General features: G+C 34.4%; 1 protein-coding gene across 2 annotated transcripts in view; it reads right to left on the bottom strand.

The window, feature by feature from the left end:
* LOC145684346 (phospholipid scramblase 2-like) overlaps positions 1-25403 on the bottom strand; it is an 89584-nt gene that overhangs the window by 38434 nt on the left and 25747 nt on the right. Inside the window, exons 3-4 of one of the 2 annotated variants that reach the window (XM_081756557.1) lie at positions 13759-13869; positions 8190-8300 (exon numbers count right to left, since the gene is read on the bottom strand). In XM_081756557.1, coding sequence (XP_081612683.1) covers positions 8190-8300; positions 13759-13869 — 222 coding nt within the window. The remainder of the gene's footprint in view (positions 1-8189; positions 8301-13758; positions 13870-25403) is intronic. The other variant, XM_081756558.1, reaches the window with a different exon arrangement.

Genomic DNA, 25403 nt, shown 5'->3' with positions numbered 1-25403 from the left:
ACCTGTATTTTTATAAGATTATCTATCTAGTTTATGTCGCGATCTTTCGTGAACAAAAAATTGAAATTCGGAGATTCGTTCTTTTCATATAGAGTATCAGTACATTGATGCACCTATATCAGGTTTTGAGAGAAGTTTGATAACTCGCCCTAAAAGTTTGGAAACTACGAAATTATTAATTTGACAAGCCAGTATAGGACTGTTACACTCATATGTACTTCTGAAAGTATGTTTTTTTTATCTGGTTCCTTTTTATGGGTAAAACTGTCCAAAAATTTTCACAGTATTTTGACCTAATTTATCTTCTTAAAGTGTGAATGATCAACTTAAAATAGTCAAATTTCAATGATTGTTTACATAATTAATATTTCTTAATAAAATTTAACTACTTTTGTAGGATAAATATTTGATTTCATACTCTTTCATAGCAAACGATTAGTTTAAAATTTTAGTTTAGTATTCCTCTCACACTCTTTGGTCCCTCTATACATTTTGATAAAGCTATTTTAGTTTATGATAGGGTTTATGAATAAATAAATTGTATCATAGTATGTTTCTTAAACTAAAGTTACATAAGAAGATATCTAGCAGGATGTATTAAATTGGTCTTTTCTAAGTTATGTGTCATTGTTAGGCTATGCTTTGACTATGACAAGTGTATGAAGGTCCTGAGTTCGATTATTATTAAGAGCTTATATGGTTTAGATATTAAGTTCCTGTAATATTTAGGTTTATGTTCTACATAGATTTTCTGATGAGTTTTCCAGTTTAGAATTCACTGTCATTTTACTCAAATATGATACAAGTGTTTTAGGGCAAAAGTTCCTTGATGCAGTTCTCCTCAATTTTGGCAAAGGGTTAATACGTTACATGTTTTTGTCAGCGTTTGAGGTCTTCTTAAACTAATTTGGTATTCTATATGACCAGTAGATTGATACTAAATATTGTTTATCTTGCTAATGGTGTAATTTTCATTTTTTTTCTCAAAAACTACACTTAATAATTGAATATCTGACACCTCATTTTAATATTTTCAGTTTAACGTCACTCAATTATGCCTTTTAGGCTAAAGAAGTGTTGCGCGGTGTAATGAGAAAGTGGGACGAAGGTAAGCGCTCTATCACTGAGCTACCGTGACACCCAATTCCCTCGCAGTGGTCTATGGAAAGCGACTTTATACCCACCCTGTACTTCACCGGGGATGCTGCAGTAGTCCCAAAATACGATAGTCTTAAACTGCAGAATGAAGGAATGCTACGGGCAGTACCTCAAAACTACGGAATTGATTAAATCGAAATTATGAATGTCCTCTGGCTTTACGTGCAGAATACAAAAAGATCTACAACACAGCACAAATTGCAGTTCTCCAGTTGTAGCAGAAAACCCACCTCTAGCAGAAAAAAGTTTGCGGTCACGGGGTATGTTAAATACGAAATGCAAAAGTACGCCATAGCCTTATAAAAATCTCTACATGTAAGGGGTTAACAGGTTGTAAAATTTGTTTTGTTACATAGAGGTTCAAAGGTGTAAAAAGAAGTCATTGTCTATTATTAACTCTACTATGTTACATAGGGTTAAAACAAGTACTAGCAGCCTTTGGTATTTTGTCTTATTGGAACTGAACATACGCCATTAAGTACCTCGTAATCCGTGTGTGTTTGTGTGTGTGTGTGTGTGTGTGTGTGTGTGCGTGCGTGCGTGCGTGCGTGCGTTTGTGTCTGTGTATGTGTGAGCTAAAGTTTTACGTCCCACGTTTATAAATAAGCTAAATAAGAATGGTTTATTCACCACACGCGAGCTGAGAACGAACCACTGAGCCATTGCAGATGTTTTAGGGGATGAAAAAGTGCTCGTAAAAGGCAACTGGTTGGACAGTCTGCTCCTTTGTTCAACCGGAACCGGAACTGGCATTGGAACCAGATTTCGAACTGAACATACGCCACTAAGTACCTCGTAAACCATGTGTGTTTTTGCTTCTCTCTGTGTGTGTGAGCTGAATAACCACACTTATTACGCTGTTCCTTTTAATAAATAAATGTGGCATAGTTTTTCTCCACACGAAAAACAAGTAATAGTCTAGATATTAAATGTTATTTACGGTCAACGCAGCCGCCAGCGTCACAGCCTTTCTAGAAGAATGTGTTGTGAAATAGGCTATATCCTTTGTAGTCTGTGTAATTTCTACTATGTTCAATTAGAGTTCATAGCCCTCTCTAGGGGTTGCTGTTATGCCTTTCTTGTGTAAAGTCTAAAATAGATCATAGTCCTTTTATAACGGTTACAGCGTTCTGGAAGGCTATGTATTTCATCGCAAAGATGGTATTTGAACTGGTGTTTCCAAGGAATGGAACAGGCGCAATGTCCGGGGAGTATGGCGGATGCAATATTGTTTCCACGTAAGGTTTACGACCGTTTTTCCGTAAGAGGGGGACTAGCTTCAGAGCTAAGTATTAATGTTTAGATTAGCTAGTAGCAGTCCGCCAAACACACAGAGGGAACAAGTACTATGTAATTTAGGAAATAAAAAATAGGTTATAGTGTTGTATAATGGTGCTGTATAGTGTATAATCATAGTATACCACCATTTCTCAAGTACTTCAATTTACGCATGCGTGTAATTTCTACTAAATTGAAACTGCGCATGCGCCACCAAGTGCTCCGTAAACCAAGTGTGTGTGGTGCGCGCGCGCGAGAGAGAGAGAGAGATGCTGTCACTCGTTGCCAAATAGGACTTTAACCCCTAAATTTTGAAAATTTGGAAAAATCATTTTTTATGTAACTCGGTGCGCTGATTACAAATCTGAAACCGCCGAGTCGCTACGAGGTTATCTTGACCCATAAAATCCCACTTCCGTTCACGGTTTTTAAGATTTTGAATTCGACACTAGCCGATTAGTAACGATGTCGTACACGCTGATCAGTTGAATCTGAACCAGTTGAGTTGCCACGAGGTCATCTTGACCCATAAAATCCCACTTCCGGTCATTTTTTTTTTAGATTTCGAGTTCGACACCATCAGATTAGTATCATTGTCATATACGCTGATCACGAGTCCGAAACCGCTTATTCGTACCAGGTCATCTTAACCCATGAATCCGCACTTCCGGTCACGCTTTTTGAGATTTCGAATTCCACAGCACCAGATTTGTATCGATGTTTTATACGCCGAGCACGAATTTAAGAGCCGCAGATCTGTCACTCGTTGCCAAATAGCACTTTGAATCCTAAATTTTGACTGTCTTAAATAAGACCAAATATACCCCTACTACGTTACATGTGTGCCAGAATATATGCTCTGTTAAATAGGGATTGGAAAAGAACGAGGTTCTTGGGGCTGGATAAAACGGTCCATGCGAAAATATACCGTAGCATTATAAAATGTCTGTATGTAAGGGTTAAAATGTTGTAATGTTACATAGGTGTTCAAAAGTTGATCATTCTCTTTTATTAGCTCTTCTATGTTCGTAGTCTGCTGCTGCTGTGTGTTTTAGGCACCGTAAGTGAGATTTGGAACTGTACTTTTTCTGCGCATGCGTGTAATTAATATTAAATTCGATCTGCACATGCGCCATCAAGTGCTCCGTAAACTGTCTGTCTCTCTGTGTGTGTGTGTGTGTGTGTGTGTGTGTGTGTATGTTTTAAACTCTGTTTCACTATTTTCGTCGTAGACTGAACGAGTAAAAAGGGTATGTTATTGAGAGCCATAGTCTTGCATAACGGTTAAAAATGTAGTTGTAAAAGGTCACAAAACACACTCGTTCTGCTGTGTTTGTAGTCTGCTTGTTGTGTAATTTGAACAGGGATCTGGACCGGAGTCGGAATTGAAAAAAAAACAACTGGAACTGTAATATTTCTGCGCATGCGTGTTGTTATTTCTACTGAACAGGAACCAAAATTGGAACTGTAATTTTACAGGGAATACACTACCAAGTACCTCGTAAACCATGTGTTTGTGTGTGTTTTAATCACTGCTTCACTATTTTCATCATAAAAGAGTGAACTAGTAAAACGGGGCCACTTCATTTCTGACAGTGATCATAGCTTTTCTAGACTGGCAGTTGGATATGTGTTTCGTACAATGTTGCTGCTGTGCTGTAGCCTTTCTTGTGTAATCTTTAAATGTATGCTATGGTCGTAGTCGGCTGCAGCTACTCCTGTGTTACGTATTCGGAACCGGAACAGGAGTCAGAACCGGAACTAGCACTACAATTGGAACAGTTTGCGCATGCACTACCAAGTGCCCCGTAAACCAAGTATGTATATGAGGGAGAGAGAGAGAGAGAGAGAGAATACTATGGGCGTGCAAACCCACTCAAACGGGGAGCAAACCACTGCTCTACTATGTTCAATAGAAGTTGGAATGTGTGTTCATAGTTCTGTGTTGTAGCACTTTGTAGTCTGTGGTCATAATCTGCTATGTTGTAGTCTGTTGCTGCTGGTGGTGTGTTTAATCGGAACCGAAAATGGGAGTTGGAACTGTAATTTTTCTGCTCATGCGTATAAAGTCTACTAAATTGGAATTGCACATGAGCAATCAAATTGTGTGTGTTTGGGTGGGTGGGTGTGGGTGGCTATATTGTTAAATCTGTTATTATTTTTTAATCTCTGCTCTACTGCTGCCATAGTCTTTTTTCACATAAAAAATTGCTCGTCAAAGAGAACGACTACACACCTGATGTTCTATAATGGTTGAAAAAACACTACCGGCAATGTCATGGCCGTTCTACTATGTCCATAGGCTTGCTGTTCGGTGTAATATTTCTGCGCATAAGTGTTCCTGTGTGGTGTTCATAGCCGTAAAAGGCTACTCCTTGCGCGTAGTCTGCACCGGGGGAACCGGAAGAGGTACTGGAACTTGAGTAGGAAAAAGGGGTCGGATCATGAATCAGAACCGGAACAGGAATCGGAACTCGAAAAGGAACTGGAACAGGAACCGGAATACTTTGCGCGTGCGCAGTAGGTCAAAAAATTAAAACAAGTGCCACCACTCTACTGCCTTGTTCAAGAGATATGATCATTCGTTTCTCTTTGAAACAGCCTGTACTTAAAGCCACAGACGAAAATAAATTGAACGAATAGGAATCTCCTCTGGTTAATACAGATCTTTATTAAAAGTTAAAGGATTTGAATTTTCAAGTAAATTTAACATATATGACCTTCTGAAACAAGGTAAACGGCAAAGCACTTTTTAACAAGACTGCATATTGAGAAAAAGATAAAGCACATAAACATGCCTTTAAGGCCCAAAAGAGTGAGGAATCAATTTTAGATGAAAAAACTTATAAAGATTCAAATTCCACTTCAAAATGTAGGTCCACGTCCCATATAGACTATGTAATTTTAAGAGAATATAAAAACTTATGGTCATTCGCATTTCACTTAAAATGCAAAGTATTCAAAACAACACCGCACAACGTTTGAAGGGTGATTCATGAGTCCAAGATAAGACATAAAGTATAGACCAACCTGGGTACACAAATGCTTCCTCCTGGAGCTATAGGCTGTAGAAAAGAAAAAATGAAATATAAAGGTATATAGCTACAATACTACTTGACCTACCGTAGTTGGTCAAGACTTCACTTAGGAATTGGTATGTATCCTATCCAAATATCCATGTTTCACAATCCTGAAGTACTTCCGCAACAATTTTTATGGACAGAGTTTGATACGGGCATATAAATTGCAGTACTCACCAACTATCCCTATAAAAATTATTGCAGAAGTGCCGAATGTTTCTGAAATATGGATGCTTGGGTATGACACATACTAGTTCCTAAGTGAAGTCTTAACCCGACTGCGTTAGGTGTCATACTACTGTAGCTATGTGCTTTCGGTGCATTTTATTACTTTATAGCTACCATATTGACTTTGTAAAGTAGCCTTGGCAGTATTAATAATAAACAAGTGTTATGATATACAGCATGTATCGTAATGTTTGATGATATACGGAAAAATCTCGACCCCAAACCTTCATGAGCCCGAAAACTCGCAATTGTTTGCAACTTGGTGTCACTAAATTAGATATCAGGAAGTGTTCTCTTTTTCTAATCAATTTAGTGTTCGGTTTTTCTTCCCTCTTCATCTTCTAGTCGAAGCAGAGGTGGCAGAAATCAACCCCCATTGACTTTTACATTGGTCACTAGAGAGTAGAAACGATATTAATTGGCTAGAGGCATTTTTCTCTTTGATTTAAACGTCACAGGAATATAGTTCACCTTAAAATTAATTCCTTTACTAAAAGAGGAAGTTTTAGAGAAGTATTACGTCTTCAGGCTTTACTGTTGAGAAAATATTCTGTCATAGAAACTAAACTTCTTCATCTGGTATATACTTGGCACAATCACTTGTTTTTTTTTATATATATTGCTTCGGAATTCCTACATTTTTACTTTATCCGCCTTTCTTTACATCTCTCTTTTTTATTTTCCTTTCTGTTGCACGACCTACCTGCGTTCGTTAATTTAATAATTATGTCTTTTCTTTAACAGAAATGTATACCAAGATTAACTTTTGATATATTACGACATCAACAAATGAATTAAAGGATTTTCCAAAATGATCTTTCCAAAGTCAGAAATGGGGATAAATAATATAAATGTGCGATTTGTGGCATAATGCTCATACATAACTAAAGTTTTACTAGCCGTTTAACAGAATTCAATGTGTGCGCTATCTATGGCCCACACCATACCCAAGTGATATTACAGTTCCACCCACGTCCGGCCTAGTATATCCACCGTAACGTATTCAAGTGCTACGCCGATGCGAGCTTGCACTTCCTGCATGTCCTGCGCTGCAGTCTTGTAGACCACGTCCTTCACAAAGTCTCAAAGAAAAAAATCAAGTAGAGTAATATCCGAAGATCTTGGCGACCAGGAAATCAGTTAACCTCGACCAACCCAGTGACCTGAAAATATGTTGTCTAAAGACAACTTCACGATTGCGGCCAACTTAACGGCTGCAACCATTCTGCTGCAACAAGATATCATTAACAGGTGTTTCACCTATTGAAAATGCAAAGTGTCCAATATTTCATAGTCAAGGTGATTGATGCCTCTGCAAAGAAAATCTGTCGCACCACACGGTCAAGAACCAGACATACCTTATGTTTATCTTTAGTTTCTCGAACACAATTTTTAGGCTTACGTGGGGTTCTTCGAGCACCATATCTGCACATTGTGCCAGTTTGCCATCGCAGACACACGAAAGCATGCTTTGTCCGAGAACACCTCGTTGATGCTATTCAGAATCGCAAATGCTTTGCGCTTATGTATGTCATCAGGTTCAAGTGCATACAGCAGCTGCAACTTGTACGCATGCGGCTCCAGTTGCTTGTGTAGCACCATGTGAACCGTGTTCAGTTATAGCTGCCACTGTCGAGACGCTTGAAGGATTGATTTGATTAGACTTTGAAGAAATGCCTATTGTGGCAGTTCCACATCTACTTCACTCGTGCTCAGTCGTCAAGAACTCGTCCTTTTCTTAACACTTCGGGTTTACTAGAACCTCGTGTACCACAGCCTGATAGTCGGACGTGATAAGACTGTGAGCCTGTAACGCGTCTGGAAGTTCCGCTGAACCTGGGTGTCAGATTTGTCTCCATCCACCATTCAACACGCTTTTTCATTTCACTAGGGTTGGTCACTTTCGTCAACATCTCAGCAGCAGAAACAAAAGCAAAAGTAGTTACAGAAGAAAGATTTGTTATAACTGCTAATATAGAACAAAACTTTAGGTGTGTGTGTGAATATTATGCTACAAATCGCACTCTTCCGTCTATCCTATGTCTCGCTTACACGCGACCAAAGTTGGAAAGATCATTTTGGAATACCCGGTATTCCCTCACCTCGAAATACAAGTTGTTTCCAGTTTTATCGCCTACCATATATAGACCATACTTACAGAGGCAGTATTATCAGTTTCCTCAGCAAATACAGTAATCATAGAAAATAAAAATCAGAGGCCTCATGCCGTACCAATCTTCGCAAAATTTGAAGACTACAAGGCAATGCAAAATCTGAAAAGCAATTGCGCTATACCGATTATTGCAAACTAAAACGTATATTTTGTGTTGTAAGCTCGCACGAAACGAGACACCGGATCGAAGTATACTTTCACATGTCATAACAAAAAGAGGTGTCATATTATAATAGTGCTAAATTTTCGTGTAAACAAGATATTAATAATACCTTTTCCATATCGAATTTCCTGCTTAACGCGAAGATAATCAATCTTAGTAAGGCATTCCAAACCTGGTGGGCAATTAAACATTAGCTGCGGTGCAGGCATCCAAGCTAGAGCTGTAAAACGAAACCAAGTCATATATTAATTAAACGCAATAACCACTCACTATATTGTGTGTCTTTATTAGGAAGAGGAAGAGAAACTGGTTGGGACATTGCCTAAGAAAAGATTGTATCATGAGGGACGTCCTAGAGGGTATGGCGGCGGGAAAGAGAGGGAGGGGGCGAAGGAGACTACAATTAATGGATGATATTAAAACAGAAAGATCATACGTAAAGACGAAAAGGTTAGCGGAGGACCGTGGAGCATGGAAGCTTCTCAGCTGCGGCAAGTGACCTGCCAATAAAGGCAGAATACCTATGATGATGATATTGTGTGTATTGTGTTGGAAGTGGAAAACTTTAATTCCAAATATTCAAAGAATCTAAAACAAAATTAATGAGGGGATAACTGTAACACCTAAATTTCATCCAAGATATAGAATATCAACACAGTTTCTCTGAGTGAAAATTTAGCGGGAAAATATACAAAATATCCTTTTTATTCAGTTCTATCAACAAGTGCTCATTAGAAACATTTCTGACTTGCGTACGTTTAAATGTCAGTGTGAGGTTTTCTGTTACAACTTTATGCACGATCAAGATTATGAAGAATTAACTATGACCGGAGCTTCAATCCCGTACACTAAGCGGATTCCCAATCAATTTATCTTGGCTCCACGAAAGAGTGAGTACAGTACCACTCCACTGCTTACAGATTGTTAATTTATAAGTTAATACCAGGACCAAATATTTTACTCCGCAGCTAATACCAAGCAGACAACTTGACTGCTGCTTTATTCTTGTATATAATAAAAAAAACTTCAGAATTTATTTAGAAATGTCAGGTTCGACTTCTTAATAAGATGTTATATTACCCAATTATAAACATTTGTTACATTGAAGTTTGTGAATATCTTGTGTGCTATGTGCTACATATTCTGCTTATACAAGGTGTTTCAAAAATATTGGTCTAATTTTAAACGTACATATATATTGATAAAAAACATTACAAAAATGGGATAAATTGCAAATTACTCACAAACTATTTAAGCTTTTGCTATGTTATTACAAATGCTCCATGTGTCCACCAGCACCAGCACAAACAACATCTAGACGATAGCTAAAATTCCACCATTTCATCGAAAGTGCGAAACCGACCTGGACTCTTACCTTTGCACAAGCATCTTGTCTCTTCAAATTGGCAATACCAGCAACGAATGTTTTTGAGTGCAGGCAAATTAATACCAAAACCCCGGCGAAAGTCACGCTGGATCGACATCATTATCTCAGTCTGTGCAAACTGCGTTTTGTTGAGTAGACGCCATCTTACTTCTCACTGATTGCAAACGGAGAATACGCATTGACTGACATCTAACGACGGTTTTCTGATATTGTAGGCCACGCCTATTTAAACAACACTCATATCCTTGCCGGCACTCCCCATGTTCCGTAATTATTACCTTCCAAAATCAGTTTTTTTGAAACACGGTGTGCTCTACACGGTGTGCTGTAGTTTCTGTTTGGATATGGATCACCGGACACCAAACTCCGTAAAAGCAGTGAGTAATAGCTTTCTGAAATTCCAGCGTTCCAAAAATAAGTTTTTCTCCACCTTCATTTCCCCATTAGAAACAGAAGAGGCAATGATTTATCATTATCAGGATTCAGCGCCAACCACCATACTGAAATTCGTGGTTTTGATTATTTACTTTTAATTCACTATGATATTCCTTGGTGTCTATAATTCAAATATTTTGATAAGATAAATCTCTTATATTACTTTAGAAACTATTCCATTTGGAATATTGTTTACAAAAGAAATTTGTTCTCGCATTTGAATCAACGTATTTATTCATTTTCTAAAGGTCAACCAGGTTATTCCCATTATATGAGGTTGAAACTATACATATAATTTAATGACCGTCTATTTTCCTGCAGAATGATTCCATTTTTCGCGAAATACTGAAGAACTACGTGAACACTTTCTATGTTACTTTCGGCTCAAGAATATACATCAGAGACAAAAGAGAAGAATTTACAATTTGGTATAATGTATATAATGTAATGTACTATATTACATAACTATGATATATTTATAATTTTCTTACGTCCATACTCTTTGCAATAGAACGCATATTTATTTGTTTTACGAAGCGCATCCAGAAAGTAACATTCCCAAAGACTTTGGACAGAAAGAAAACACAATTGAATGGAAACATTTATTGTACTAGATACATGACGTGTTTAGCTATTTCCAACGTATGCACTACCGGAATTCAGTCATTTGTCATTCCGTGGGACTAACTTGTTTATATCTGTGTCAGAGAACTCGGCCGCCTGAGATTTTAACCAGTGTTTGACAACCTCTTCTGCCTCTCCATCATTCTGAAAATGTTGATGCTGACCTGAGAGAAATATCTTCATGTGTAAGAACACACGGTAATGCTGGCCTCATGCACCTTGCGTTGTGTTCTGAAGTCAGTTGCTTCGGCACCCTAATGGAACACAATTTATTGAACAACAGGCGCTCCATGATAATGGTGTACAATAAGGAGCGGGAAATCCGCGGGAACTGACTGCTGAGTTCCGCTATTGTGAAGCGACGATTATCCATGGCACTTTGCGAAACACGGTCAACAAGGTCATCTGTGACTACCGTTGGCCTTCCACTTCGCTCCTCTTCATGCACATTTTAATGCCCTGCTATAAATTGTCTCCACCAGCAATTCACCAGCTGAGTGCTCATGACGTTGGACCTATATACTATATACACTGCTGACGATGAATTTCAATCGACGCTATGCCCTCTGAATTCAAAAACTTTATCACTGCTCGCACTTCACATGCCGCCAATCTTTATCAGACATGGTGTACATATAGAATATACTGTGAAAAAGACATGGACATTATAACTTATCACCAAAGAGATGTTAGCTGGTCAAACTTTGCTCCACTACTTCATATACTCACAAGAATGCGTTATGTGTTTTGAAACCTGCACCAAGATAGTCTTCTAGAACAAATGGAAAAATGAAATGAAATATAAGAGTTTTACGTCAAACATTAATGCCGGTTAGGCTAAAGGAGACGGTGAAGATGAGAAATGAATGAAATGTTGGAATGAAGAAAGTTGGAGGAAACGAGAGAACCCCAAGAAAACACACGCACACGGTGTTCGTCCACCACAAAGTTCCCTTAGCGGGGGCTGGGATCGAACTCAGGATCCCAAGCACCAGAGATGAACGCTCTACCACTGAGCCACTGCGGCCCCTAGAACAAATGGCTTTAATAAAGAGGCAGTTAACAATGTCCTTGATATCCTGCAAGCCAAATATGCCAAACATAACTGCCCGGCAAATAGAATATAGGCTATAATGTTGATGAGACAGCCCTATTTTTTTAGAAGATATCTGGGAAGAAATATTGATCCTATGTGTTATCTGCAGAACGTAGACACACAGTGACTGCACTGATTGCAGGAAGAGTGTTCATCTTTGTGACTTTTGCAAAGAGACTTTACACAATAATAATTTTGAAATAAAAGATTTCATAGTGACCATTTTAATATATTTTAGTGCCTCTTTCCGTTGATACTGCAATGAATTTTCAATATCTCTGTAATGAACATCTTATACCCTTTCATCTTATAATACGAGGGGGTGCTGGGAAGTCCTTAGCTTTGCCTCCTTCCCCCTTCCGATATTTATAATGTTTGTTTTTATTTGAAAGCTACATGTGTCTATATGTTTGTGACGAAATATTAAAACATTGGTACTAAAGAAAGTTATTTTTTTAGGTGAGTGCTTGAGATGGCAGGGCAGCCCAACAAGTTCAACGATGTTGAGAGTCGAGCGGTGATGAAGTTCCTCTTCCTCCAGGGGAAATCTGCAAAGACGATCCATCGTGAAATGCAACAAACATTGGGGGTCCATGCACCTTGTTATGCCACAGTGAAACTGGGTTGTGAAATTTAAAACAGGCCATTTTGGCACTGAAGATGACCCCCGCCCTGGGAGACCATCCATAGTGATTGTGCCAGAAATCATTGAACAGGTTCATGAAATGATTCTCACAGACATACGAATTTCTGCCAAAAGTATAGCAGAGGACCTAGATATATCTCGTGAACGCGTTGGTGTCATTATTCACGATCTTTGTACATGAACAAATTTTCCGCCAAATGGATGCCGAAATGTTTGCAAGCCGATCAAAAGCGTGCAAGAGTGCTTACTTCCAAAGAGGTTTTGAGCCGTTTTGAGCAGGAAGGGACTAATTTTGTGGAACGTTTGGTCACGGAGGATGAAACATGGATCTATTTATATGATCCAGAGACAAAGGAACAATCAAAAGAGTGGCGTCACAGTGGTTCACCGAGGCCAAAAAAGTTTCGTGTGCAAAAATCAAGTTCAAATGTTCTCGCCAGTGTATTTTGGGATAAGGATGGGGTAAACTTTGTTGATTATCTAGAACAAGGTAAGACCATAACCGAAACTTACTATGCATCATTACTGGAGAGGCTTCACTCAGGTTTGAAGCAAAAACGCCGTGGAAAGTTGTCCCGAAAAGTTGTCCACCTTCAAGACAACGCATCTCCTCACAAGAGCAATGTTGCGGTGCAAAAATTGTCTAGCTTAGGGTTTGAAAACTTGCACCACCCACCATATTCACCTGACCTGGCCCCATCGGAGTACCACCTATTCCCAAATTTAAAGAAACACTTGAAGGGGCAAAAATTCGCCACCATTTCTGAAGCAATTACAGCAGTAAACTAATGGTTTGACACCAACCTAACGAGTTTTATTTAGAGGGCCTAAATAAATTGCAGGCCCGAAGCAAAAAATGCATCGAATTGAAGAGAGAGTATGTTGAATAAATCCATCAAAAAATTAATTTTGTCTTATTTTTCTTAATAAAGCCATAAACTTATCAGCACCCCATTGTATTTTAACGGTTTGTAATAAATAAAATGTTGTTTCTATGAATAAATTTGTCATACATGTCATACGTATTTTTATGTAAAGTAGTTATGTTATTTATTTCTACAAGGGACTTATATTCCCAGCACAAACCTTTCTTTTCTCTACAATATGACTTTATTTTATTTTTTAACCTATTCCCAAAACTTGCTCATAATGTTTCATATTTTAACATTTTCTTGTTAAATATTATAGTTAAAGTAAGCTTAAACATTTTATGAAGAAACTTTAAAATATAAATATTCAAAAAGCAAAAACTAGTAGTTGATAATAGTAACTTTACCTCTACGTTTTAAAGTGGGAGCTCGACCACTTTTGGTGTATTCAATTCTCTCCCACTAGGACTTAAACCTAGGACTTCCTACATCAAAGGTACTTGCGCTAGTCCTTAGACGAGGGATGCGGGCACAGAATATTTAAAACTAGATCAATAGATATTTATAAACTCAATTGAATAAAAAAAATCACTTGAATTAGTCACGTGTACATATACCTACTCTTCGGCTCAGTCAGTACGGTTCCTGGAGGTAGTGATGCATGTTCTGCTTGACCAGGTGGTAAGTAACCATGTGAAGGTCCTGGTTGTGTTGGTAGTGGCATACCACCAGCTGGAAAGAAAATAAACCCAATCATTATGTTTTATTTTAAATTTATCAGGCGATAATATACCACCACTTCTCAAGTACTCTTCCATAAACGTGGTACAGTAATAAACAATCTACCCTACAACCTACAGAGTAACTTCTGAAACAATTGAACCACTGGAATACGGTTTTCAGTACCACGCAATTAGGTTTAGTCTACGTCAATGAAAGCTGTATCAATATCGTTCCAAGGTTATTGACAAAAAACGCATGTTAGATGTATAAACTTAGTTTTACTGAGGACTATACAAGCTTCGAAATCATGTACAGAGCAATTCAAAAGAAATGACACAAAAAGTAAAACTATTTGTGGCTGTTGTAGTGATTTTTGAGGAAACTCACATAATTCAGATGCATATATTGTGGACTACCTGGTCCCTAAATCACCTTACGAGGAAGTTACTATAATATGTATAAACTATTTTAGATTAACCATTTTACGGTTTAGTTTCTTCTTTTAATGGTACACACAAAAATTTGTCTATAGATAGTGGAACAGATTCTTCTAATTTTTCAAATGAATCAACATAATCAAATGGATAATCACCTTTAGTATTAACTAGATCAAGGTTATCGATCGGGAAAAACTTTAATGTTTCTCGAAATTGTTCTGGTTTTAAATTACTAGTTAACTCTGCTAAACTCTTTGGCATAAATCTAAATGAATCAACAAATCTTAAATTTATTCCATCTTTTTTTGGTCCTGCTTTTACATATTTTTAATATGTTATATACCTTTCTTCATTGTTTCCAATCAGTTTAATTTTCTGTGTATCATAAGCTAACTCCTTAATAAACAAATGCGCATCATAGCCAGTTAAGTTGTGAAGAAATACAGGAACAAAGTTAGGATTTTTATAGTTTAAATTGCAATAACTGTGAGCTGCACCTCTAAACTTTCCAGTTAAATGATTATGATCTCTTACTTTTGCTTTATTTTTATTTATCTTATACAAATACTTTTTTAAGTCATGCTTCTATTGTTTTATTTTTTCACTCATATCATCTCTATCCTTATAGAACTGTATTTTCCCCTTTAATATATTTATTTTTTATCAACGGCTGGTGGTAAGTCATTCAAGTTTTTCTCACATATATGACAAGTATCCGAACTGTTATAAGCTTCTATTTCCTGCTTACTAAGCGGGGTCATATCAACTACCCTGTTATATATTTCCTTAATTTCTATTGCTTCCTTTTGTAACATTTCAATAAATACTTTTGCAGCATCTGGACCTATATAACTAACAGGGGCTTTATAGTCCCCATTTGAATATTTAACATAGTAACAAAAACTCATTGGTTCATGCTTTTGATATTTTACTGTTTTACTACAATTATGCTCTATTTTTAACTTACATAAGATGCATTCAAAGTCAGCAATTATCACAAATGGAATTCTTAATGATCGATTATAGTTCTGAAACTTTATTTGATTGTCGTATGGTTTTGGAAGTTCTATTCTAACAGCCTCATGCTCTTTACAATATAGCTCATGGTTTTGCAACTGCTTCTCATTTCGAAAGTGCCTCGTTAAACATCTGTCGCAGAAGTATAGTTTTCACTCATGTTTTGTCACTTGACTTCTTATTAATCGTGATAGGTTTTTTATCCAACAAAAATGACTGTCTTTTTCATCTTTTACATATAATAAATTGATATGAGTTTCCTGCTTATCTTTTGTGATTTGAAGTGGATATATATTATAGTTTTTGTCATAGCTGTAAACATTGATAGAAATATTACTTCTTCTTTCAAATTTTGGAATATCTTTTAATTGTACTGGGAATTCAATGTTGTCACAATTCTTCTTTTGCAACTCATTAACAAGCTATTTATAGTGTGAAGGTCTTTCAGGATGTATTTCAACAGGTTTTAAGTAACTTGCAATAGAATACAAGAAACATTTATTGTCTTTGTTTTTAATATTAATCACTGCTTTCTTATCTTTAATTGGTTTAGGAAGTTCAATATAGGAAGAAACTCTTAATGGTAAATACTTGTTTAATCTGATTTGTAAGTATTTAATTTGATGTAATGCCCATCCTGATCCTCTATCTTCAAATTCTTCCATTTCTCTACGAAGTTTTTGTTTTGCATAAGATATATATTCATTTAAGTCAGTTGATTCTAATGTTCTCTCGTTTGATCTTTTAAAATTGTGCTCTTGTATTTCTTTATCTTTAATATAGTCACAAATGAAAACAAGGTTAACTTTAACAGGGTGAAATTTTAATTCCTCTTTGATTTTGTTAATAGCAACTCTTCCACTTGTATCCAAAAAATTTATTGGGTCTTTATATCCTCCTGTGTTTTCAACTTTAATGGTTTGTAAACGCTTTTTTAATGCTGTTTCTTCTAATCCTACTTTTATAGGTATACGTGTTGGCTTCGGTTCTTCAATTACTTCTTGTTTAAATGGGAATATATCCCTAATCTGTCTTCTGCTTTGTTCATCATCATATTGTTTAAGAAGGTGTATTAGTTCTGCTTTTCTTAATCGGGAATATCTTCTGATCCCCCTCTCTTTACATTGTCGTCTTAACTCTATTACAGTAAATCTATTATAATTACTCATCTTATTTAATATATAGAAAATCTTACTATACTCAATTTTTATCTTCGCCGGATTATTTCAGTTCATTTTTGTACTATTTTTACTTCCATATATCCTAATACAACGCTTAACATTGTACACTCCTGTCATTGTCTACATATTACGCGTTGTATTAGAACACGACTTTGATGAGAATAACCCATCAAAGTCAGATATACACATATTAAAATTAAATCATTTTTTGTAAACTTACTCATCATCATCATCATCATAATCATCACTACCATATTTATATTCATCATCACTACTCAAATCAGATGTTTTTTGTTGCATTTTTAATAATTCTTTTTCCTTTAACAGTATTTGCTTCTCTAGAAGTGCTGCTAAGAGTTTAAGATCATGATGAATTAGTTTAAATCTATCATGTAATGAATCAAATTCTTTCTCCATATTTATTATATAGAAAACCAACAAAAATGAGATAAATTTAAAAAATCTAAGAATAAAAACGAACATGACTAGTGCTAATGAAATATTATCTTACAAACCTATATTTGATTGTGTATGTAAACATTTAGATATTGGTGGTTATAATGATGAAGACAAAATAAATTTTAGCGTGTCCATAGGTATGTTAGATCATTTGTTCAAGAAGGCCACTAAAGAAAAGAACTCATTTCTTATACAAAACATTCTCTATGCAAACGTTATGAATTTGTCTGATGAAATATTAGATTCACTGACTGATGAACAATGGTTATCTATAGGTTATGATGATTATGAGGGGGAATATAACTATGATCACATTACAGAAGATTTCATACGCAAATATCAGGAGAAAGTTAATTTGAGCGAAATATGTTTATGGAAAAAGTTATCAGAAGAGTTTATAAGAGAATTAGCTGATAAAGTTGATTGGGAGATTATTTCAGGAAGCCAAGACTTATCAGAAGACTTTATAAGAGAATTTGCAAATAGAGTTGATTGGGAAGAAGTATCGTATAATCAAAACCTATCTGAAGAATTTATTAATGAGTTTATAGATAAAGTTGATTTTGATGCTATATCTTATGGAAACAAACTCTCTGAAGCCTTTATACGAGAACATGCAGATAAAGATTTTTGGGGGTGCTTATCTGGAAATCAACAATTATCAGAAAACCTTATAAGAGATTACGCTGACAAAGTAGATTGGGAAGGAATTTCATTGTTTCAAAATTTAACAGAAGGATTTATTGCAGAGTTCAAAGACAGAATTCATTGACATAACATCTCAATTTATCAACACCTCTCTGTAGAGTTTATATATTTATTTAGACATTACGTAGATTGAAGAGTCATAATAAGAAAATATCATAATAATCCCGATTTAGGTAGTATATTGAATTTAGCATTCGGTGTTATAACAGATGGTTTGTTTAATGTTTAACTAATTAACTTTTATGATTATTATATCATAAAAGTTGTAACCTTTACAAATATCTAAACACACAACTTATTGTTAATTGTCTCTTATACTTAAAAACAAATCAATAATAAACTCATCATCTTCTTCTCCATCAACATTTTTTAGGTCTACATGGCAACCATGTGAAATTATACAATCATACTTTTCTTTTACTTTATTTAGAAGGTTGATTGAGTTTGGGGCTTTGGTTTTAGATAATACAGTCATATGGGGGTATTTTTCTTGAAGACATTGTAATCTTGTCTTTATACTACACTCTTGAATTCTTCCAATCCAATATCTGTAACTCTCATAGATCTTTACTTGCTCTCTTTTGTCTGTATCATAGTTTTTGAGTAGGAGATAGATTCTTTTAATGATAATAATTTTATGTACTTTTTGTGGATCTTCTGTATGTTCTGCTGCGATTGTTTTAAGACGATTTATTTCCTTTTCTTGTTTCTCATTGTTTATACGTAACTAATTCATTTGTTGTTTTATTTCTTGTAGTCTTGTTTGAAGCTGATCGTTGTTAGTAAGGTATAGCTGTTGAAAGTCTTTAACGAAGTAATTGATAATGATTTGATTGCATTTAAGATAAAACTCTGGAGATAACCATCGTGATATATCTAGAATCAATTCTTTACAAACATACGTTCCTCTTATTTCATTCCATATTTCTCCTTTACCACCTGCGACTTTTTTATAATTTCTAGACCCGGTATACCGGCTCTGGAAATGTATGCTATGAGCTCTTTTGATCCTTTATTTTCTAACCAGTGACCAAATCTTTTCCCACCATCTTGACACAACTTAGTAGCGTTAAAGTATCCTGTACTCTTATCTATAATCAACTTGAAATTACCAAAAATACCATACCAATAATTGTCTTTAATCTGTTCATAGCAAATATCGTTTAAACTAAGAGAACTATCCATAGTACTCATATGCATTATATAAAAATGTTAATTTAATCATTTTCAGAGTTTTTGCTCACACAAATAGATTCTTATCACCATCTTATCATATAAGTATTAACTCTTTCGAAATCACTACACCCTTATATAATCATCTAACACAGAGAGTAACGGTTCGCTAGCCTTTTATGGAATAATAACCATAAAAGACAACATTTATATTTACATTACAACATTACTCTTATCTATCCAGCTATTATGTGAATCACCAAATCCTAGCCCTTAACGTATATTTTATCATCTTTCTTTCTCAACACCTTTTCCACCAAGAATTCATCTTTATGTTTCGTCTTTAATAGTTCTGGTTCGTAAAATCTACCTTGCACATCCTCTTCTTCTAAATCTTTAATTCTATATGTAGGCGGATTAGATGGAATAACTTCACTAATAACAAATACTTCTGTTGACCAATTAGGTGTATATCCTTTCTCAAATAACCCTTTCGACTTACTTATACGAACATGATCACCTAATTTGTATTTGGGTTTAACACGCTTATATTCTTTCTTATACACTTTCTCCAATATTGTTCGCTCATTCTTCTTATTAACTTCTATAGGCTTTAAACCAATTGTTCTATGTACTCTATTATACTCACTAACCAATGTTGGTAATATCTCTATCCATTTATAATTTCCTTGTGTTGTGAACCTTTTCCACATGTTTTGTTTAAGTGTTCTATTGAATCTTTCAACAACAGAAGCTTTTTTACCACTATAGGTTGAATAATGATTAATCTTATTTTCCTCCATTAACTTCTTAAACTCTTCATTGTAAAACTCTTTACCTTGATCAGTTTGTAAGTTACTAGGTTTTCTCATTCTTAATATGGATTCGAATGCTTCTGTAACATTTTAGCATCTTATCTTTAACAGGAACAGCAAACGCATATTTCGAGAACACATCTATAATTGTTAGCAGATACTTATAACCTTTATTTAATTTGAAAACACCTTTTAATACTCCACTATCCATTTCAACAAGATCAGCTTGCCAAAGATCATCGATACCTTTCATAACTACACTTAATCTGTCAAAGTTTTTTCTAGATGGTTTGTGAATTTCTTCTATAATGTCTTCTCTAACACATTTACCATCATATAGTCAATCATTCTTTTTAACGAATTGAGTTTTAGTAACACCATATACAGAACAAATACCTTTCTTTAGATATCTTCCATTCTTTGTTTGTTCAATTCTAATGGTATCTTTCTCCGTATCTGTCACTTTCTTACACTTAACACAATACATCATCATTATTTATTGTATAGAAAATAACAAAATAAAAATTATCAGTACCTAATACTATAGCCCAGACTCGTTAATGGAGATTGTATGTGGTTGTGGATTAACGCGGGGCATTGATTCAATGCCCCTAACTTCTGAAAAAATTTTCTTATCTTCTTCGTCTACATGATCTTGGATGGCGTTTTTGGGTTGTGAATACTCTAAAATTGTAGCAACGTCTTTACCTTTGAACCATACATTGCCTTCTACATCTAATACTGTTAATAACTCTTGATTACCAAGTTTAAATATCGACATATTTCAGGGCGTTTCTACATGGCTCTTTCTTTGCTTCATTTTGATGATAACACTAAGGAATACAGACCAGACTCGTTGATGAAGATTGTTTTAACATCTACACAACGGCGTCGATTTTCCCGACGCCTGTAAAGGACAGCTCTCTTTCTATGCACATTACAACAAACAATAATTGTCCTTCTTCCATAGCTGAATTTTTATTTGGTTTAATCGTAATTATATCATTCTTGTTAAAGCTAAAAGGTATATTTTCAATCAAAGTATTACCTAAATATATGTCAAAAAAGTATTTATCCAAACTTAATTCCATGTGCATTATTTTGCCATTATAGAGAAATTTGTAACCATTAGACAGATTAAATATTCTGAAGATTGGGTCTTTAACATTCTTAGTTTTCAATCGATATAGTAGAGGTACAGTTTCTTTTTGCATAATCAATTTAGTAGTATCCATCCTAACCTTTTCAAAATCTTCTTTCTTGATGTATGTGTCTTGTAACGTTTCTAATGCATCTTCAAATCGTTTTCTATCGTTCTCTAATTGGGTTTCTACTGACCTAAGTTGACTTACGCTAACAACATCATTTAAATTCTCCAACAATTTTAATTTTTCTTCACTAATATTAACATCATCTTTTCTATCTTTAACATTACCAAATATATCCATACTCATTTATTATACAGAAAATGTCCATCCTAATTTTTCAAAACATTTCTTTAACATCTCTATTTGTTTAGATGAGTGTTTAAAATCAATATCAACATGAACATCGTGCTTTTTCAACAGATGGTGCAAAACACATTTTAAGTTAATAAACAATACTCTTTTCGGATACATTTCTATAAAGGTTTCGTATAAGTTTTCGAATTCATTTATAAGTGTTTCCTCCATATGACGTAAGTTTAATGGTTTTTGATCGGTAAGGTGATAGTGTATTAAATAGACATCATCATAATATTTTGTGTATTTGTTTTTCTTTAGTACTTCTAAAACATCTTTTGTTGATATTAAATCTTTTGATATATCTCTAAATCCATCATTTAACACTTTGAACACATCTTTGGGAATAATTCTATCCTGTAAAGCTTGCAAACGAGATAACTGTAACTTAAATCTTTTTGTAGTATCATACCATGGTTTTCTTACGCAAGCAGCTCTCATTCCTTCACAAGTACTGTAAACCCAACCATTCTCTACAGAACAATCATCACAAATGTACCTACTCATACCTTTTGTTAATGACTTACTAGCACAATTACTGCATTCTAATGGTCTAGAACTATAATTTGACAACAACTCCTCTAAGGTAATTATTGGTCGTAACTTTTTCAACTCTTCTTCCGTATACAAAAATTTAGGTATTAACATTTTCCATAAACCAGTAACATTATATACGCTGTTTTTAAGTCTATCTCACTAACTTGTTCAAAATACTGATAAAAATTATAACTAACTAGTGGATCTAGTTCATCCTCATGCTTCTCAAAATAATCTAAAAATCTATTGTGTATAGCTTCCATATTTATCTTTAAACAAAACTTTTGTGGATATAAACCATAAAAGTACTTAAACTTAACAATATTTAATCATTTTTAATCATATACATAACATCACTAAAAGAATACCCTTGATTTAGAAGATTTAAAATCTTAACACAAAGATGACCACATATAGCTGAATTAAAGTCTTGTATTCGTTGCTCATTGTAAAATAAGTTTTTGATACCAAGATATTGTACTAGCTGCTTAGGAGGAACACTACGATAAGAATCAAATACGTACTTTATGTTGTTATCTTTCCAATAGCATATCCAATGAGTACCAATGTTTTCTGATTTATCGAGGTTAACTACACCACACTCATTTATATAGGGTTTTTGTGGAAGTTCATCACTCATAAATACACCTCTAAATCGTTTTATCTTTAATTCTTTAACCAACCTCTCTATATCGAAGTTGGTCAATGGTTTTAGTTTTCTGACTTCTTTGGTTTACCTGCTCCCTGCTTTTCTTCCATAGCTATATTGTGTCTCTTTTGTTCTTCAAGTTCTTGTTTATTCTTCTTAGCATCAAGTACAGTTTTAGTAATCGCTGCTGCACCACCTGCTAATGAGCCAACTGCTCCTAAAGCTGCTGAAATGGCTGGAATTGTAAAAATAAAACCACCCATATGCTCTTTCTTAATCTTTTTCATTTGTGCAGTAGTTAAAGTTAAATCCATTCTTTTACCTTCTTTAATTTTCTTAGATTTATCACTAAGTTTTTTCTTTGTTAATACATGATTGATATTTAAATCCTTTAGTTCGTTGTAAGGAACACTAAACATACAACCTTTAATATAACACATCTTCCTATTTATTTAAGAGAAAATCTTGGTTTGTAAAAATACAGTTGTTGTTGCTCCGCCAAAATCAATTAAGGAATCATTCTCATCTGTTATCCTTATCTCAAAATTGTCAACCTTGTCTTTGGATATAGGGAAAAATAATAGATAAGTAGGCTCATAAATAATACTATGTTTAAACTCAGCATCTGTTTTAAATGATGCTATACTCCCTGTTTCTCTATGTGTGTATTCTGTATCTTTAACAAACATACCATCTGCTATATTACAGTGGACATTTATAGTATCAAACGGATGAAACTTTGGCAACTTACTTCCAATATGTGTTTTGTTCTTATCTAAAACTTCAAGAACATTAAACCCGAGAACAGTACCTATACCCCCAATTGTAACATCATTATTATCAGTTTCTATTTTAACTCTATTTCTTAAATGATCTTCTGATAATGTTATGTTGATGGATTGAGATTTTAAATACTCATTAAGTGATTTTAAATTATATTGCCCTTCTGGTATAAAAACTTGTCTATCACCATATGAGAAACTGTTTTTTTCTGTTGTTAGGTTTGGAGTTAGATATGTACTGTAAAACCCAACTAGTCCTATACTTAAATAGTTGCTACTGTTGTCTAATTCGTAATGGAGTTTCTTCTTTAAAACAGAAGTATCACTCGTTAACTTAAATACCTTAGCCATTTATTATATAATAAATGAATGAGTTTGATTTACCTAGAGATATTCCAAGAGAGAAAGTAATCAAGTTAATAGAAGATATCATTCAAAAGTTAGAATACAGTTTAAAGAAGAAAAAGAGAAAACTACGAATTGTTAAATATGCATACTACACTTTGATCACGTTATCAGTTATACTTTCTGCAACAACTGGATTTATTAATATTTTTATACCTGTAACAATTTACTCAATATTAACAACATCTATTGCAACTGGAAGTGCTATAATAACAGGTTTGTCTTCTAAGTTAAACATAAGCAAAAGAAAGGATGAATATAAAGCCATTGTCACTTGTATTAACTCATTTAAAGAACAGTTAGAGATGATAATAACATTAAATGGTGAAATGGATAACGAATATATAAAAGATACGTTGCTTAAGATCAGAGAACAACTTAAAGATATAAGATCATAAAAGAGACGATTTTCTCTATAATAAATGATTAAGAAAACTATTAATTGGGATGTAAAAGAGATGATAAAAGAAACAACAGCTAAAAACAAGAAATGGAGAACTTATAATACCTGATGATATTCGATGTCTTATAGTAGGTCCATCTGGGTGTGGTAAGACGTTTTTGCTATTTAATTTTTTATTACAGCCAGGTTGGTTAAACAATAATTACTTCTATATATATTCTAAAAGCATGTATCAGCCAAAGTATGAGCAGTTAAAAGATCGATTTGAAAAAGCAGAACTAAAGTTTAAGAAGCAAATAGCAACGTTCTTAAGCGGTAATGATTCTATTGTACCTATTGATGAATGTGAAAAATACTCTGTCGTTGTGTTTGATGATTACATTTTAGAGAATCAAGATACTGTTAGAAATTACTTTACAAGAGGTAGACATAGACATTTAGACTTTCTATCTTGCACAAACATATTCGAAAGTACCTAAACAGCTTATAAGGGATAACGTTAACTTCCTATGCATATTCAGACAAGATGATACCAATCTTAAACATCTGTATAATGAGTTTGTTGGAGGAGATATGTCTTATGATAAATTTAAAGAGATATGTTCAAAACGTTGGCAAGAAGATTATCGTTTTATAGTAATTGGTATGACAAGGAAGGTAAACAATGGTAAGTATAGGAACAAGATAAAACACTTTATAAACGTTTGATGTTTCTTCACATTTGTTCGTTTTAACGTTTGACGTTTATTGACGTTTATTGACGTTTTTCACGTTTATTGACGTTTATTAACGTTTTTCACGTTTTTTGACGTTTATTAACGTTTATTAACGTTTATTGACGTTTGTTCGTTTTCTATATAATAAATGGATGAGAAAGAAATTAATAAGAATATTAAGTTAAAGGAGATCTTGATAAAGGGCTTCAAATCTTGGAAGAAAGAAAGAGCAGGTATATATGATAAATTTAAGACACAAGAACAACCTGTAATTGATGCTATTCAAAACTTGGGAAGTGAGATCAAAGAAGTAGCAGACAAAATAAAAATCTAATAACTCAACTTGTTCCAGTTGTACATAAGACGGCTTCAATAGATCCTAGTCTACTAGAAACACCTAAAAAGATAACTTATGATAGTTCTCCAAGTAGTAGTGATACACCTATAACGGGAGAAATAAAACAAATGAGAAAACAAATTAAAGACAAAGTGGAAGGAGTAGAGCCTTTAACAACAGCCCAATCATTTGGTAAGATTCCAACGATATATTATAGTAAAAGAAATGATAGTGTATTTGGAATAAGAACTGTAGAAGAAAATAGAAAAATAATAAATAAGGTAGGAAATTCTGAAGTTAAAGTGAATGGTGATGATTTGATAATTAACGGTAAAACTTATAAAGGAACAGAAAGTCTATGGGAATTGTTAACGATGAATACTAATAAAAACATTAAAGATAATGATGATGACGATTTTGAA

Source organism: Thermobia domestica, chromosome 4, assembly GCF_964235325.1.
Source record: "Thermobia domestica chromosome 4, izTheDome1.hap1.1, whole genome shotgun sequence".
NCBI lineage: Eukaryota > Metazoa > Arthropoda > Insecta > Zygentoma > Lepismatidae > Thermobia > Thermobia domestica.
This window is presented reverse-complemented; position numbering and strand designations above follow the sequence as displayed.